General features: G+C 40.4%; 1 protein-coding gene and 1 long non-coding RNA gene across 2 annotated transcripts in view; both read right to left on the reverse strand.

Annotated features, from left to right (window-relative positions):
* Positions 1-14,822, reverse strand: part of ETFA (electron transfer flavoprotein subunit alpha) — a 30,887-nt gene extending 16,065 nt beyond the window's left edge. Inside the window, exons 1-9 of the mRNA XM_040600512.1 lie at positions 14,730-14,822; positions 9,035-9,184; positions 7,172-7,253; positions 6,989-7,071; positions 5,380-5,479; positions 4,026-4,136; positions 2,680-2,781; positions 1,817-1,885; positions 684-766 (exon numbers count right to left, since the gene is read on the reverse strand). Coding sequence (XP_040456446.1) covers positions 684-766; positions 1,817-1,885; positions 2,680-2,781; positions 4,026-4,136; positions 5,380-5,479; positions 6,989-7,071; positions 7,172-7,253; positions 9,035-9,184; positions 14,730-14,768 — 819 coding nt within the window. The 5' untranslated portion in view covers positions 14,769-14,822. The remainder of the gene's footprint in view (positions 1-683; positions 767-1,816; positions 1,886-2,679; positions 2,782-4,025; positions 4,137-5,379; positions 5,480-6,988; positions 7,072-7,171; positions 7,254-9,034; positions 9,185-14,729) is intronic.
* Positions 11,575-14,645, reverse strand: LOC121091179. The gene is made up of 2 exons (XR_005828864.1): positions 14,053-14,645; positions 11,575-12,808 (listed from the first exon to the last, which is right to left on the reverse strand). It is a non-coding gene; the product is annotated as an uncharacterized LOC121091179 (long non-coding RNA).
* Positions 14,823-18,116: the final 3,294 nt, after the last annotated feature.

Consider the following 18,116-nt stretch of genomic DNA (forward strand, 5'->3'; position numbering starts at 1 on the left):
AACAACAAAAGTAGACTCCTACCTGACAGAAAGCCACCCCCCAGATCCAAAGACACACAGGGACAGAAATCAGTCCCCTGTGGCATCAGGATGCATAGCAGAAAAGATATGCAGCATGTTATTTCCCAACATTAAACCACTCCTAAGAGTACACCCTTGGTATTTCACTCTACAGCAGCCAACCTGTCGATTATTTACCTCCTAAATTTCTTGCAGTTTCATTTCTTACAAAAATTTTACTTAGAATGTAATGCAATAATCCAGTTACAGTTACCAAAACTTAAAATAAAAATCATCACCTGTAAAAAAATGAAAAAACGCTCTTCCCATAGCAATAATTTCAATTTTATGCTGGCAATGACATCTTTCAGCATATCAACAATAACTGTTAGAAAACGAAAAAAGGTTCAGTACAGGCAACTATAAAAAAATCCAGCACACAAAACCTCTGACAAAAATGCCTGCAGAACCCTTCCGACTGACCCAAAATAGAGCTTTACATCACAGCTTGCTGCTGTAGTTTTGTAAATGCATAGTCAAGTGACACTATGACAATGGGCACACTAAGATTTTCCTGTTAGGTTCAGTATTAAGACTTAGCTCATTTCTAAGAGTTTGATTTGAAGGAAAATGTATGCTAGAAAACATCACAGCTCTTGTATGAAAGATATTTCCATACTTACTGGTGCTACTATTTTGCCCGTCTGTCCAACTTGCATGTCATTAGGAACAAAGCCAGCATCAACAGCTGCACGGGAAGCTCCAACTAGTTGAAAGAAAATATTTCCAATGTTTTCTTTTAAAATATTAGCGAGCCAAATTTCTATCACCATAAAAGCACACGTATTTTACTGAAGAGTCCCACACTGTAAGGGCATGTATTTAGAAACTTCCCTCTTAAAAGCTCTTATAGTAATCCCTCCCTATACCACTGGCTGAAACTTCCAAACACTAAGTGCTAATGCACTTCATAAGCAACAGGAAATCCTCACTCCCAGCACCAAAGGGCCATATATTTTAAACCAAGGATTTCAGTCTGGCATATTGCCATTATTTTCTCTTGTTGCTTTGTCAAAAGAGGATTTTCCCATAAATGCCTTCCCATAATGTTCCTCCAAGTTTGAACTGAACACATGTGCCATCTTACACTGCTGTGGAGCTCAAAAGGCATAGTGAAGAAAAATATCAAAGTAAACTTGAAAATGCCACATAGATGTTTAGTTAGTGAAGCCACCAATTTAAGAACAAAGCCATTCATGTAGAACTGTAAATCTATTATTACATGTGAAATCTAAAACTAATGTAGTTAAAATGTTAATGCAAACAGTTCCTCCTTCTCTTTCAACCTTTCCTTAGAATATTTTGCTGAAACACTGTACATGGTGAGTTTCCTCCTGTTCATACAAAAGCATAACAAAAAGACAGAGCCACTCAGACTACAAGAGCTGTGAAAGGGATTCAGTAAAGGAGTAGTATATAATGATGTATGAAGAAAATATCAGTTCTTCAGAGTAAGCTAGGACCAATTTTTAATTTATACAACTTCACTTTTCGTTTGTGAGCTTGTGTTCTGGAGATTTGAGGACAGGAAATATTAGAGTTTAGTATTTTGCTCCATAGACAGGCACTTAAATACACAGAAGACCACAAGGACAAGATAAAACTTTATCTACAAGTACAGTAAAAGGATGTTAAGAATTTGACTGAGACATGAAAATAAAAGCCTTAAGATGAACATTGTTTTTAATGTGACCTTTGAAATATAATAACCAGGGTTAAAAAAAAAAACAAACAACATGGAGCAAAACAAGTTTACCTGCAGCATGTAATTGATCCGCAAGATCATACAACAATTTAAAATTTTCACCGCTCTTCAAGCCTCTCCCTTAAAAGTTAAGAACAAAAAACATAAAGAACATAATTTGCTTTAAGATTTTTTTTATTGCCTACATATTTTCTGTATGAGTATTTGTGCTTGCAAAGACACAAATATATGCTTGCATGGAGTATTTTTGGATCTGTTACTAAATATTTAAATAAAAGTATTTAACTTTTGGAGATTTAGCTTTTGTCTTGCAATTAATATTATTTCATGCATATAAACCAACACCACTGCCTAGTTTACTTCCTGCACACAGCACCATCAAGATCATTCTCTGAAATCGGGGAAATGGGATTTTTTTTTTTTACCAATTTGTGCTCCCTCTGCTGGCTTTAGGTACAAAACTCTGTATTGGGATAGCTAAGGAATAATTTTTTAGCCACAGGCTTACAGTAAAAATTACAGCCCATCACTTCATACCTGAAGAGCAGAATACAAACAATGATTTTTGATATTATTAAAGCCATTACTTACTAATTTTTGGACTGCCCGTAATGCTTAGCAATGATGACAGATTTGGATCTAAAACCACTTCATTTTGCTCTAATTTCACAGGGACTCACAAATATGACAATGCTGTTAAAAAGCCTACTAGCATATGTTAAACTCATGTTTTGCTTCTTCACAAAACAAACATGTTAGGTGCATTCCCACTGGCCCCTATGCCCTATTTCAGAATTACATCATAGTATTTTTTTTAATGTATCACATTATAGGGTTCTGCTATAGATATTATTTAATCAAGATGTACCATTACTTCAATGCGACATTACACAGTTTTAGTATTATCTACTTACCACCTGATACGACCACTTTTGCACTAGTAAGCTCTGGTCGATCGCTTTTTGTCAACTTCTGCTCAATCCATTCAGACAAACCAACAGGCGGTGGAGGGGTTACTGCATTGCCCAGAAGAAAAACATCCACAAGACAAAGGATAAAGCCTGTATTTTCAACCTCGTAAATTTCAGCTTAAACTTAATGCAAAAGCTCAGTTCTGTAACCAATTCTACCACAAGCTTTTAACTACTGTAAGTAATAGCTCTGTGGCTCTGACTTATAAGCCTCTGTCATTAGTTGTGTTTAAGTAACCTAAAGTACAAACTGCACTAAAATGAAGGTCTGTTGTGTAAGTAATACATTGATACCAACCCAGCACAGTAAGTGTGGTTCTTAAGACAGGCAAACAAGCCAATTAAGCAGTGCAATGACAGTGCAATACACTACTCAAGTACCAAGCAGCATTCGTTTCCTAACATCCAGATGTTAAGAAATACAGGATGGTTCAGGGGCAGGTACTAAGCCACAGAGAAAAAGCACGAGGACTGGGATGAACACACTCGTGCAGCAGGTTACTAATGATCGATCGCCTCTGCTGCATTTACAGCACAGTCATGAAAAGGCCCACAGCAAAAAGCAGTAGAGGTGATCAAACACTGGAGCAGGTTTCCCAGAGTGGTTTAGAAGTCTGCATCTGTGGAGACAGACCAAACCTGACTGGACATAGTCCTGAGCAATCTACTGCTCCAGGGGGGTTGGACTAAATCTCAAGAGGTACCATCCAACTTCAACTATTTTGTGATTCTGTAACTGGATTTCTCTTACTATCAAAGCTACACTGGCTTCATTGAAATAATAAATTAAACCAATTTAGTTAAAACCAATCTGAAACAACAAATGGGTGTTCTCGAATCAATTTAAACTGCTACTAATTTAGCTAGACACTGTAATAACCTATCTCAAATGAAATATGACCAATTATAAACCAAAACTGTGCATAGCCAGTCAGTTTTATTTTTGCTCAATCTTGCTTTGAACACCAATCTGGCCACTCAAGCAGCTGTAAGTTAAAAAAGGAAAAGTGTCAAGATTCTCGAGGATTAAGCAGCAAGTGAAAGAGGCACAGATTTCAGTACAAATAATCCCAGTTTCTGGTCAAAGAAGAAGTAGCAAGTGAGCAGATAAACCATATCTTCCCTTACTAGACACCACTAAAAAGTGCAAGTATCTGTATTAAAAGCATAAAGGTACACAGTTATAGCAATCAGTTTGTTTTGATACATACTTCTGCAAAACATCACCATGCAGTGAGCAAAACCAACTCTATTACATGAAACAACAAACAACCAAAACAAATACTCACGCTTTTCTAAACTGGCACTACCTCCACTTGTTGGTGCAGCCTCAAAAGAAGTTCCCCGTACAGTAAATACTTTAACTGCTTCATCACACTGCACGGTGCAAAGAATATTTCCTAAACAAACAAAAAGCCCACATTATACTTGTGAAGAAGATAATCAGACATACTACGCTTTTTAAAAAGCAAATAAAGTTAGTGTCAGAAACACATCAGCAGTTCTACTAGAACAGACAACATTCAGAAAGTTACTTCCCAAAATTGCAGTTTTAGATGACTAAAAAACATGAAACCTTGGCACTTAATAAACATAGATTACAAATAGTGTAATTTAACTTTTTAGCTTCGTGTTTCCAAGTATGATAACAAATCTTCTATATTTGAAGGATATAGAGCATTCAAATAATCTCTTACGAATGAGCTTTTAAATTTCAGAAGCAGGGGGCCACAACCCAACGTTGAAAGTGTCATTTTTAAACATGAAGAGTGTGTATAATTCAAAGTAGATGTTTTATCCTGTTGTATGAATTCATCAGAACAGAAGAGAACGAGGCCTGCCCCAAGTACCTGTGGGATTGTGTTTCTCTCAACAATATATACTACAAAGTATTTACTTCACACTGGAGGCTGCAGGGAACACTAAAAAAGAAAAAAGCTGCAACACCAGCTATTCATAAACAAAGTCATCTTGAAACTGAATTCCTGGGAAGCAACTTAAAAGTGCAACACAAAACCACATTCTGGTAATGCAACTCAAAATGTAATACCACATTGGTACAATCTTGTACAGTAAAATTAAGAAACACAAGCTAGTAAGCTCATACCTAAATTAAAACACAGCGTCAGACAAGCATTAGAGAAAAAAGACTGAAAAAAGAATTGCAAATTAAGTTCATGAAATATTGTAAATAATTAGTTCAATGTCTTCATAATTAGGAAAAATAACCCTGTGGTATCTTAAATCAGAATTAATGCTAGTCATATTAAATAAAGTTGGACAATTAATGTCTTACATTTTACAAAATCTGATCCGAAGTAAATTACCAAAGAAATGCTGTATGTATAAAGGACATTACCAAATACTATTAATTAAAGCAACAGACCTGGTTTCTAACTGAACAGTACCAAAGCTGTTAGGATTACTTGCTTTCTCACTTGAAAGCTGTTAGGATCACTTGCTTTTCTCACATGAAGCATCATGTCCATTACCAGGTTTCATTTTTATGAACCACAGCAATTCATATTATAAAGTGAGAATTCCTGTCATATTCCAAGGTTGTAGCAACAGAGTTATGTAGAAGAGTTATCAATGTTGGGTCCATTATTGCACAAATACCACTTACCTTCTGTGATTACCCACCTGCATAGATAGTTCTCACAAAAGTGTCTGGTGACTGAATTTCAATAATGTCAGAAACAGGGGCAACATCAAGTTTGCCAGCCACTCTGGGAATAAGATTCTAGAAGTCAAAGATTAAAAGTTAGCAAAGTAAATGCTAAGTAAAATTCACATGGTCAATAAAAAAATGCCTGCTGTCCTGATTTTCACTTCATATAATGCTGTCTGTAAGTAAGAAGGCACATACAACTGTAAGATTTTTGTAGGGCTACTCATTTAGCTTTAGCAGCCAAATAAAATCCCATTATTGTAATAACATTAGACATTTTATGTGACTTACCATAAGTAAACCCTTAATTTAATATCTTAAATTAGGAGGCTTATTTGCTTCAATACTTTAAAAATAAATATAGATGCAATTTACTCTGAAAATTGACAATTACGGATTGCTGAGTTCTTAGCACTTCAAGGGGGAAAAAAAAAAAAAAAAGCATTTTTGTAAGCTACTTACCAGAGACAATAGGAAAAAAACCCAAAAGTCACACTCACCCCCCAAAAGCCAAAAAAAATTTATTTTAAAAATTAATATTCAAATATTCTCTTGCTCTGAAATTGACACTGGGAAATTACTTAGCACCTTTACGAATGGGAAGGAGGATAAAAAGCAACATAAATCATTAAGAAATTAATGATAGCAAGAGCTTTGCTTACCCGCCACCCACCCCACTTTGGTACAACACAAAGGGCCCACTTCTGAAATCTTTACTCACATCAAGCACTCAAAAATGGAAGCACAAGCTTTCAAGCAAAAGCTATTAACCTTTACTAAGATACTGCAGATCAAAAATAAAAGATAAAATTAAAAAACGCTAAGTCTTAAGGTATGTAAAGATTTCTCTTAACAAAATAACAAGTATACTGATTGATATCGATTGGAAGTGAAAGTAGTCAGATGGAAGGCTGATGTCATTATTCATCCTACATCGGCAAGATTTCTCAAGTATCCTTTTTCCTCTAATTTAGCTGCACCGCAACATTGACCAGATTGTTAGTACTGAGGCTCCCTGTGTACTTAAAAACACACTGCTTAAAAAATAAGTTTTGAAAAACTGTATTTTCATTTAAAAACATCCTGGCTAGGCTGACTTGGATCTGTGTTATTCATATATATTTACAGACACTTCAATGTACATGACCTACACCAAAGCAGCAATTCCCCTTCTCCAAAGACACATGCTTCCAATGTCTGCGCACTTTCATTTCAATCCGCCTATCATACATTTTTCATCTCAATTTACTGTACTTCTCCTTACAATTTTCATAATGCTTTCAGATCACTTAATCTATTTTGTGTTATTGCACATTTTGCCTTGTATACACAGAACTAGCTGGTTACCACTAAATATTATATTTCTACCATACTGTTCCTTTGTCCAAGTCAGCCCATAATAAAACTCAGACAGGAATCAGTGTTTCTAACTAATGACTTCTTAAGTGAACTACTGTAACATTTTTTGAAAATTTGAAACTGTCCACAGCTGACCTCTCTCAGGTCTTTGACTCATACTCTCAGACACGTGTCTCTTTTCTACAAGACATTTTCTTTTTTTATGCACTTTGATCTACTTACCTTCCCAAAGGCAGATGCTCCAGCACAAATGTGGGTGTAATTAAATTTTTTATGAGTTTCCAAAATCAAGGGAGTCAGCTCCTCTGAGGATAAAAATACATTGCTCAAAATTTACAACTATCTTATTCTCAATCACAAATATAAATACCATTATTTTTATCAATAGGTAAGAACAACTCTCACCTGCTAGAAATCCCTTGTACACATCATGCTGAGCCACTAGAACTTTTGCAACACCCTGCACTTTGCTGAGTTCTTGTGCTACCTATGATTACAAATGAATTATTAGTTTGTATTATAACAGGCACCACAACCAAGTAACATGAGAGAGTCCCTGCTGCAAAGAGCTCACAGCCTATAGATCAGTTCAAACTGGAACACAAAAGTATGTGAATTTCGAAAGCAGAACAAACCTGATGGAACAAAATGTGTATGTTCTGACTCATAGCATAGTGCCTTATGGGATAATGAAAATTAATTCTGTGGATAAGAAAACTGCAAAGCAAATCAAACACAGGAAAGCTTGCCTCCTGTATGCAGGATTACACAATGATCTCATGATTTATTACAACAGCCGATAACAATCACACTTGAGGATTACTGCTCAGTATTCTGATAAAATCATCAAGAAACCAATCCTACTTTCTTTTTAAATCAGTTGATATCTATCACACATACAATGCAAATACAGAAGTATGGTGATGGTGTGATCTTTGTTCAAATTTTAGGAGCCATCTTTTGCTTGCAGCTGACTCTCTGCCTACTGATGTGATGTATATTGTCAATTCTGTATTTATGCATTTTTTCTTTTAAATTTGCAGAACTGACGTTTCAATGATAAAAGGGTTGTTGCAGATCAGAGAGGACTGACAGCAGTGTCTGGAGACCACATGCATTGTCCCAGGACTAGCGCAGTTTTACTGAGTTTGCTGAGTATCAGTTTACCCTCAAAAATTAACAAAAGGAAATAAATAACAATTCCATAATAGCTGCTACAGAGTATCTGCTTGAGTAAATGGCTCTCTTGTTCTACCAATTCAGATTCTTACAAAGAAACTTTTAAAAAACTGCAAACCTTCATTTTTTGTGAAGTACTTTTTCCCACCATGACATATGTTGCCAAATAGACACAAAAAAAAATTCCCAATCCATTCTTCTACTATGTGAGTGCCAAAGAATAAGGAAAGATCAAAGGCTAACGCATCAGGCAAAATTAAATATTTTTTTCCATTTTCTTGATCTAGATAAGTATTTGCCTCTGGGTCTCCACCTCAGAACACCTGGGTCTCACTTTAGAATAGCCACTGAGGTTTCTCCACCTATTTGTGAATTAGCTGCCCTAAGTATGCCTCCTGCATAAGATACTACAGACAGCTTTCAGAATAACAATCCATGAACAAGAGCCTACTATGAGAAATACGAGGCATAATTATTTCTACATTTACTGTTCAAACGAGTACATCATGCTGGAATCAAAGTATCACTAATGTAGTAACTATATTGTCTCTAGACTTTGCACATAAAATTTAGACTAACAATAAAACAGTTAACTTACAAGAAACTTTTTTAAGACGTGACCTATATGACAAAGTCAAGCAGCACTGATTTCAGAATTGTAGGTTGCAAACACTCTTACTACGCTACTAGTTGGCTAGTAAACCCAAGATGCTCAGAAGCCCTATTTGTCACTGTCCTGTTTCACTTCTGCTGGTTGCCATCTGAAAAAGTGCAAGTTTTTTTCGAAGTTCTTAGCACTGCTATGTTTGTCTTTGAAACTTTACAGGGAAATATTATTTTAGAAGTTAATTGGTCCTATAAAAATTTGCTCACTTAAGCTTGTAACAGATGATACTGATATTCTCCCTTGTGAAATGAAATCTATTTTCACTTCAGAAGAGAAGCAGTTCAAACGCAGGACATTTCTGGCAGATTAGCGATTCCTGGCATAGTTCTCTTCACTACAGATTATTTTTCAGGCGGACCAAGATGCTACCAAGTGTTTCACCGCATTCATTATTTCATTCATATGAAAATAGCGTTTCCTACCTTGTCGCAGCTGGTACCAGCTACTAAACAAGAAACTTCACCTCCAAGGCTTTTTGCCGCTGTGACAGTATTTAGTGTAATGGGTGTAAGAGTCTCATTGTTGTGTTCTGCTATGACTAATGTACTCTGAAACCTCTGGAGCAGCAATCCCTTTAAAGAAAGAAATAGAGAGAAGGAGAGAGGAGTTTGATACTTATCATTTAAGCAAAAAACTGTTCCTAAGAGCAGAGAGTTATCAATTATACAAACTGTAAAACACTGCTGTCAAACAAAACAGGCTAAATCTAGATAATTTTTATTAAGTAGGTGTTAAGAAAAGGTATAAACTTGCTTGACTTCAGCATATCTCTAACATGCTGTGTTTAACCTAAAACTTCCACAGGAAAATACTGAACAATATTAAGAAAAATATTTTAATACATTACATTCAAGCTCAGTTGATCAATTTCATTAAGTACCTTAAAGATTAAACCAGCAACACTAAGACACAAGAAAAATTGAGGGTAGCAAATAAATACTTACTTGGGTTTTTTGTGGTCATCGTTTTTTTTGTTTTTTACTATAGGTTTTAGCCAAAATCTACCTACAGCACACTTTTTTCATTAGTTATGTATAAAGGCGAAATTGTATGCAGTGGCAGGATGACACTTAAGTAGCAAAAAGGCTCAGAGTCTGAAAACACTAACAGAACTGTTGATAACAACAGGTTCATTTTTTTCTATTTTCCCCTTAAAACATTTGACACTTGATCAGTTTGTCTACCACCACAATTCAGTGTTCCTTAAATAAATAATTCTGACCAATAAAGAATCCACACACAGACTTTAAAGCAAAAATGAAATGTGGGGTGGGGGTGAAGAGAAAAACGACAAAGAACTGCCACAAAACCAAACCAAAATATTCTGAGCTCTAAGACTTTCTTCTCTAATTTTCAGGTGAACCTGGAAAAAGCATTATTCCTCCAAGATTAATACTAGGGTAAGGAAAACGTTTGGGGTGGGAATGCGAGTATCATCCTTCAAGTCTTTGTTTATCCTACACAAAGCCTACACCAAGCTATCAAGATCAAGTTATGATCAATGTAACATGGAACACACGGAAAACAAAATACATTCATTAATATGACCAAGGCACAAATACTAACACAACACTTAAGACTGCACAGCCAGATACTACCTTTTTTAGACATGCATTCTGACCCCGTATCCCCTCATGCCAAATAGGTACTTACCCACCACTTAAACTAGTAAAAAGAGCTTCAGAAAATCTGAGAGTCCAAATAGAATTTGGACATGGACTTCAGTCACACAAAGCCTACCAACACGCTAAAAACTTCACACAGAGAAAGCAAATCCTGAGCACGTCCCTGAAGCTAATCACAGTGTAAAAATAAAAATACGATGATAACTTTTTGCAGAATCAGTATTGTAATTTGTCATTTTGATTAAAACAGTAAGGATTCTTGTAAAAGTGCTCTGCACTTCATCATTTACACTTCGTTATTTGTTATGATGAAAGATTCTAGGATCATTTGAAGCCAATTGCCAGTAACAATTTTTCGTTAATAATTATTGTAACTATTAATTATATATAATAATAAAAATAATAATTAATAAAATAATTATTTTCAATACAGATCAGACACCATATTTTTTATTGTTTCATACATCGTTTGCAATAAAAGTTACAAGATTTCAGTCACCGTTTGAAAAATAAATCCATGGTTTTGTGGCAAAAAGCCCACTTTTCCTAGGATTTCTAGTCATGTCACAGGGTAAAGTCTGAAGTTTTTGAATTTCTGCAGGGAGCTGCATGCATTTTAAACACACTTAATTCTGACCATATTACGATCTTTTCCCTAAATTAAGTACTGCACCACCATGGGAGCTCTACATCATTCTGTCAAACGATTCTAGAATAAACTGAGAAATATTTTTTTTTTAGCCAAAAAAGAGTAAGAGCAACGGATGTTGCCTGAGCAGACTGGATATTACAGCACTATAACTAGGTATTATTTCTAAACTGACAATCCCACATTTTGTATTTGTGGGAACCACACACCAGAGGGTCACTTTATACCTACATGCATCACATTTCTGAACAAAAAGACAAGACCAGATTTAAAATAAAAGTCACATTCTAGATCTTGTGTAAAAATACTGGATGACAAATAAGATTCCTATGTGAGTCTGAATTTTTTAATATACCAACACATGTAAATTTTTTTTTAAGTAAACAAAACCAAAACAAACTGATTTTGTTTGTTGTAATCGGGATTCTGCAGTAAAAGCAGAGGGTAATTCATCCAGTCACATGTGAAAACTGAGAATCTGCAGTAAGCCAATGAAAAGGACAGGTAGTTATTTTGATGCACTAACTTGTCCAGCTGCGCATGGGCGAGAAGAGCTCATTATTTCACTGACCTAATTTCTCCACCTGTACTCGGGCAGGATGCCTACTCTGAAGCCTAGATAAAATAGGGAAGTTGAATATAATGTAACCAGCTAACAGCAAGGATAAAAAGCACAAGAGATAAGACACACAGAACAACCAATTTATTGAAAAGAACAATTCAAGAGGAAACAGCTCTCAGCACTTGTGCCACAGAAGGTTCCTGGAAAGCTCTGGAAAAATCAAGCTATCCAAAGAAATCAATTACAGTTAAACATCCTACAAACCTGGGCAATCGAGTGGCTTCTCTAAGCATGCCAGTAAATTACAAACACATCTGCCAGCAACCAGTAGAACTGGACATTTATTTCACCAAAGTTTAGACATAAATTGAAGCTACGCACCCATGTTCCCCTTACAGTAGAAACCTCTTCATTTCCTCTCTGATGACAACAGTAATTCAATTTATACTAAAATAAAAATTTATGAAGGAAAACCATTTGAAATTTCTAACTCACCACCACCTCAGCATTCACTGTAGAGCAAACCTAGACTCTGACTTCCAGATGCCTGAAAGGTGGTAAGATTAGCCTAGATGTGCCATATACATCAAGCCACTTGCAAAGCACCAAAGGATTCACTGAATCCATCATCTCGAGTTTCCCCAAAGCGCCTCTTTGCTCCCTACCTGAGAAATCCAGCAACGTTTTACAAGCAGAATGTGAAGTTTAAGCATAATACCAGAATTTCTAGACTTCAGACAAAATAACCAAGACTACCCACTGCTACTGTTTTTGGCAAAACGTTAGAAATCTGGACATGCCCAGTATATGTGCACAAATAAACCTACATGAGGACAACACCCCATCTACGCAAAGTACTCGCTCAATTTGCACAGGTGACCTGCTCTTCACAGCAACACCAATGCAAATTGTACACACATTGGGTCTTCCAGCACATAGACAGGTCACCTGAACAGCACACAAGCAGGCCCAGCGCTTCTTAAAATACGGATTTGCTGCTTATAAGTTACAAAACATACAGCTGGAAAAAACACAGACAAAACCGCTGTGAATCTTTGCTTGCTGCTTGGTGAGCTGGTGTGCAGGCAGGGATCAGTGGCCTTTACAGTCAATAGTAAACCAGGCCTGCGGCCTGCTCCAAGGACACTTGTTGTAATGCAGGAATTACAAAATCAGCTCTGCAGGTAACACACATGGCAGACACAGGAACAAAAGATGGGACAGCCCAGAAGTCTTTCCAGCAAGAGCTCCAGCAGGTGTGTTCTGTATGGCCCCACACTCCATATATGCATGAATATTAAATAGGCTGCTAGAAACTTCACCCAGGAAACTTGTTTGTCTCCCAACCTCTGCAGAGAAACTGAAACCGAAATAGAAAATTACAACACAAAAGCACCTAACTGGACCCATGAAGTCATCTCAACAGCTGATTTTCTTCATTGCAGAAGCAAACTGGCCAGAAATTAAAATTTTTAAACTGCTTAACAGCAATTATGTATCTCATAGAGACCCTCTCATAGAACCTCGGTACAGGTCTGGCTACAGAAGAGGTCTGAGAAACTATTTAACTCCAGGAAATGCTAACTAGAAAAACAACACTGGAGTTCCCTGAACTGAAAAGGGAGCTGGAACTGTGGTGAAGAACAGCAGAATAAATGAAGACTTTTTAAAAGGGTTTATTTAGGAATCATAATAAAGACTTAAAATTACAAGGGAATTGAAGCAGCAACAGAAAGATGTAATGCAGAATAAACTCTTCCAAATACGTCCCATGCAAACCATTAATAAAAAAATCAAAGCAACGGAGCTTTCTGAAATACAGACAACACACTATTGGAAGTGAACTCACTAGATGGCTTATTCCATTTCCATCCTCTGCACTGACTGTTTGTATATTTGCAGTCTTGTATTCCTCCTCAGTCCTCCCATCTTTAAGTTATGCAACACCAATCTTCCCTGTCTCTCACATCCTGTTCTTCTCTAAACTATTCAATCTTGAACTGCACAAGCGTTAGCTGTGCTGGACCGTGCTTTGCGTCTCTGGCAGACAACATTGTTACCTACACAGCGAAGACATGCACAATGTTTTATTTGCTTTATTTTATGAACTTATGAGTTTAGATGCAGATAGCTGAAAAACAAGGAGCTGACCTCGTGTTTCCAGAATGTGAAACTGAACTGTGCAGTGATCACGAGAGCAAAGTATTATTTACATAGCAGTACTGTATGTCCTATGAGGTCCAGAGATCATAAAGACCTTTGCTCTGCAATGCCTACAGCCTAACAATAACTGAAATGCATCCATAATTACAACAGTTAAAATTTCTAGATTAACTACATCATGTATGCTCTGGTCTGCCTTAGCTTTTCTTGGAAGCCATTCTTAGCACCTGAAACAGATTAGTATATCCATAATTCCTATTTTAGGGCTGTAATACCTGTATGAGCCTTGCTTGGAGAGCCCAAAAAGAAACTTGTGAGATTTAAAGCTGGTTTAGAAGGGCTCTTTTCACCCAGTTCTAATGGACTAAGTGTCTCCTAGTGCATGCTACAAGATCAAACAGGTATTCAAGGGCATTTTATGAATCATCTACCCAAACTAACCTTGAGTTCACCTAGTCGTTAAATTTGGTAACATGGCCAGCATGACATGCCAAGCAGCAAACGGCCTCCAAAAGCCCTGCACTCCCCCGCGCTGAGCAATATGAAGGTCAATATGGAAAAGCAACAAGTGTTCACGTCAGCGTCGTCCGCAGACCGCGGTAGTTACAGGACCGCACTTCTACGCAGCTGCGCTCGGGTGACTGGGAAACACGCCGGGCCCTCTCAAAGCCGCAGAAAGCCGCGCCCGGAGCCGCCAGCGCCTTCCTGACGGTGCGCGGAGCCGGCGGTAACGAGGGCCCCGCGCCGCTGCGAGGGCGACACCTGCCCGGCGCGGGGGGCGGAGACGGCCGGCCTGCCCGGCGGCTCCCCCGGCCTCCGCCACAGGACAGCCCCCCGCCGCTCCGCTGCCGCGGCTTGCTCGCACCCACGCGCGAACTTTGCTTCTGAACAGGCGCGGTGCGGGGCCGCGCAGAGGGCGGCGGGTGAGCTCGCGTCCCGCACGCCCCGTCGGCCGGGCTCGCCTCGGCCCCGCCCCGCACCACCCCCGCCCCGGCGTGCGGCGGCCCAGGCGGCGAGGGGGGGGCGGCCGCAGGCGGCGGCCGGCCCCTCAGCGGGCCGCAGCCCCTCGGCCCGCGCGCTTCCCGCCCAGCCCGCCGCCTGCCCCCGCCCGCACTCACCGCCCGCCGCAGGCGCTGCGCCGCGACCGCCCGCAACATGGCTCCGCCGCCCCGGCCCGCGCCGCTCTCGCGAGAGCCGCGCCCCAGCCCGCCGCCTCATTGGCCGGAGCGGCGGGCCAATGGGCAGCGGCGGGGCTGCCCCGCGCGCCAGCCGCTGGCAGGCAGCAGCGGAGCGGCCGGGGCCGCAGAGGGCCGCGGGCAGGCCCGCACCGCGCGGGCGGCGGCAGGAGGCGGGGCGGGGCCGGGGCGCGGCCGCCAGGGGAGGCGGGCGGCGGGCGGCACGTGCGCCTTCCCGCCCGGCCCCGGCGCGGCTCCCGCGGGCCGATGGCGGCGGGGAGCGGCGGCCGCCCACGCTACGGGCCCGACCCCGTCCCGTTGCAGCGGAACGCGCCTTGCGAAGGAGGAGAGGGGGAAGGCCCCCATCGGCGGCTGCGGACGGAGCGCACGGAGAGACCGGGATCCGCCGCGCTTCCCCAGCGCCGCAGCCCTCCCGCGGTCCCGGCAGCTTCAAAGCCCAGCGGGGTGACAGCAGCGGGCACGCTTACAGCTGCCTCACCCGCGCCCCGTGCGCGGCCCCTCAGCGTCTTTGGGGAACAGCTCCCTTGCTCCGAATATTTATTACTTATTTTTCCGATTTCTCAGAACCAAGGCAAGACATTTTGTTCCTGTCCCTTCCATGGCACCAGGGTGCCCCAGGGGCCAGGCTGGAGCTTGCTGGTTTTTCCCATTTCTCCAGGGTTTTTTTCCAGGTGGCAAGGACAGGGATTTGAAAATCCATGCAGCAGAATGCTTCAGGCCAAATTCACTGCTGAGGTACGTGCTGCGGGTCTCTGAAAACCTGGCATCCTGCAGGAGAGGGCAGGGGCCACCACGCTGGAGTAGCCAGTGTGCCAGCCCAGGAGCCCCGAGTGCACAGGGATCGGGGATGCTCCCGACTGACTTCCTATCTCCAAAACCGCCAGACAGCGAGCCACGAGCGCAGTTTCTTACATCCTGAAGTGGTTTAGAGAAAGAAAACACAAGAACAAATCCCTGAACGATTATGGCCACTGGACTGCTCTTCCAAGAATAAGCAGTGATCTGCAGCATATCACTGATTTGTTCTGCATTTCTGGGGCATCCCATAGAAATAGCAAAAGGCAAACTGTTCAAAAAGGCTTTTCAGCTTTGCCACAGCTTTGGCACAGGATCACATCTAAAATGTATTCTGCCGCATGATTTTTGCATCGGATGCCAAAAAGTACTACTGCTTTACAGCAACAGCTAACCAGGGCCAGCAACACAAGCCTCTGAATGGACAATTTACTTTGTGTCAAATCTCAAATGCCTTTATAATAGAGGAAAAGCAGCTGTTGCACACATTCCAGCTTCCCGGCCCCAGAGCACTACCTAAACTGCCCAAGCCCTAAGGGAGGGCTGCAGAGGGAACAGCTGAAGGAGGTAGCAAAACCCCTTCCAGGCCTGTGCTTGATTATGCAGATTAAAGTAGCTCCAGCACTGCTCTAACTTCTGCCCTGGCTCCACCAGTCCCCCAAAAAATGAAGAAAACTGAACGGGTACTTGGGGCTGCCTGTGCTTGTCCTGGCTTGAGCAAATGCCTGGTTGGAGGGGAAGTTTCATTGAATACAAGGGGAAGAACGATTTTGCTGAAGTCACTGGACCCCAGGACAGGTCTGAGAAAACTGTGAATAACTGAAGCAGCTCTTTACCACCAGTATGAGTAACGGTTATGGTGCAGCATGACTCTTTTAGATATGGGAGTTTTATACAATATAGAAATCCTTACCTGCATCCTAGGTAATCCAACAAAAGTAACAACAAAAACAAAGTAAGGATACAAAATAACATCCTAGGCATCCTTAATTTGGCCATTATGTATTCTTAATTAAGGTGTTTTACTCATCAGAAGCATGGCACACAATTTCATCATCCCATTTTAAGCTCCAAAACTGAACTTCCAACATGCACATCTCATGGGGATGAAATATTTAACAAAAAGAAAGAACATACATACACCTAAAAATCCAAAAGCACAAAACCCCAAACCCACCCTTGTCATTTCAGTTTGATTTTTAATACCTCAGACCAAAATAAAAGTGAGTTACTATCAAAGTTGACCTAATGGCATCATAGCCTAGAATAAATACATCCTTTCACTATGCGTCTGGCTTAATAGCATACATCGTATTTTTATGAGCAGAGTGATACTGCCATTCTTCAGGTCAGATTTCATGATGTAGTGTCACCAATCCAGAGATGTGACATGCTTTTTATTGTTTTCTGTTTATAAGTTTTATTCAAAACCTCAGCAACACTTCAGATGCACGTAATCCTTATTGAAACTGGCTTGACGCAGATTACACCCTGAAGCACAAAGGAAGTCTTTATCACTTATGGCCAGTGTTTTAGGAGCTTATAACTGTAATCAGGTAGGGATTATATCAGCATGATCCATATTAGCTGAACCATGGCAAAAAGCTTTTTTCTATTTGACCTTCCCACCTAGGGCATGACAATTAATAAAAGTGGTAAAACATGCAACAAACAGGTGCTGCTGAAGGTGGAGTCACTGTCCACTGCAAGCAGAGGATAGTACTTTGAAAGAAAAAATATTCATTAATTAGTGGAAGTAGATCCTTGTACAGTGCATTGTTATCCAGGATTATTTCATTAGGATCTGCTGACCCAATTTCTGCATTGGAAAGGGAATTACATTTTTTCACAGTTGGGAAGGGGAAGACAAAAAAAATAGAAATCAATAACACAGATTAATCAAACTTTTTAAAATATGGTTGCAGACAAGAGCAGGTACCTGTATTGGTATCTCTACAAAAGCCAGATGAAATGAGGACCCATCACAAATATGTAATCATGTCTCCACTAGAATCGGATTTTGGTTCCTTTAGAATACATAATTCCTAATTAAAACATATGGAATCCAGCTAATACAGTCTCATGACTGAGGGATTTAGTGAAGGGCAGGAATTATTTTTATTACTGCTACGATGGTCCCCTCTGTCACAGGTCATCCCTAGCTTACTCCTCTGCAATCACTCTGGAGATAGCTGACTCAGATAAATTCAAAGAGCTGCATTTGGGAAGCTTCCCCAACACACGAAAGGATTCACCTCCTAATCTGTCAAAATCCAATAACATTAAAGCAACTGCAACCTGCTTACAGCTCAGCGGGGCTCTCTGAGCTGATGGGCCGGACCCACCGCCCAACACCAGACAGGCAGCAGCGAGGAGGGACTAAACAAAATCCCACCTCAGAAGTGGCAGCAGGAAAGATCTCTGCTGCTGAGATACTTTTTGCCCAAGCACTGCCAGCTCACATGACCCAAGTGGTTCAGCCCCCCCAGGACATTACCCTTCCCCACAGCCACA

This window comes from Falco naumanni, chromosome 7 (assembly GCF_017639655.2).
Source record: "Falco naumanni isolate bFalNau1 chromosome 7, bFalNau1.pat, whole genome shotgun sequence".
Taxonomy (NCBI): Eukaryota; Metazoa; Chordata; class Aves; order Falconiformes; family Falconidae; genus Falco; species Falco naumanni.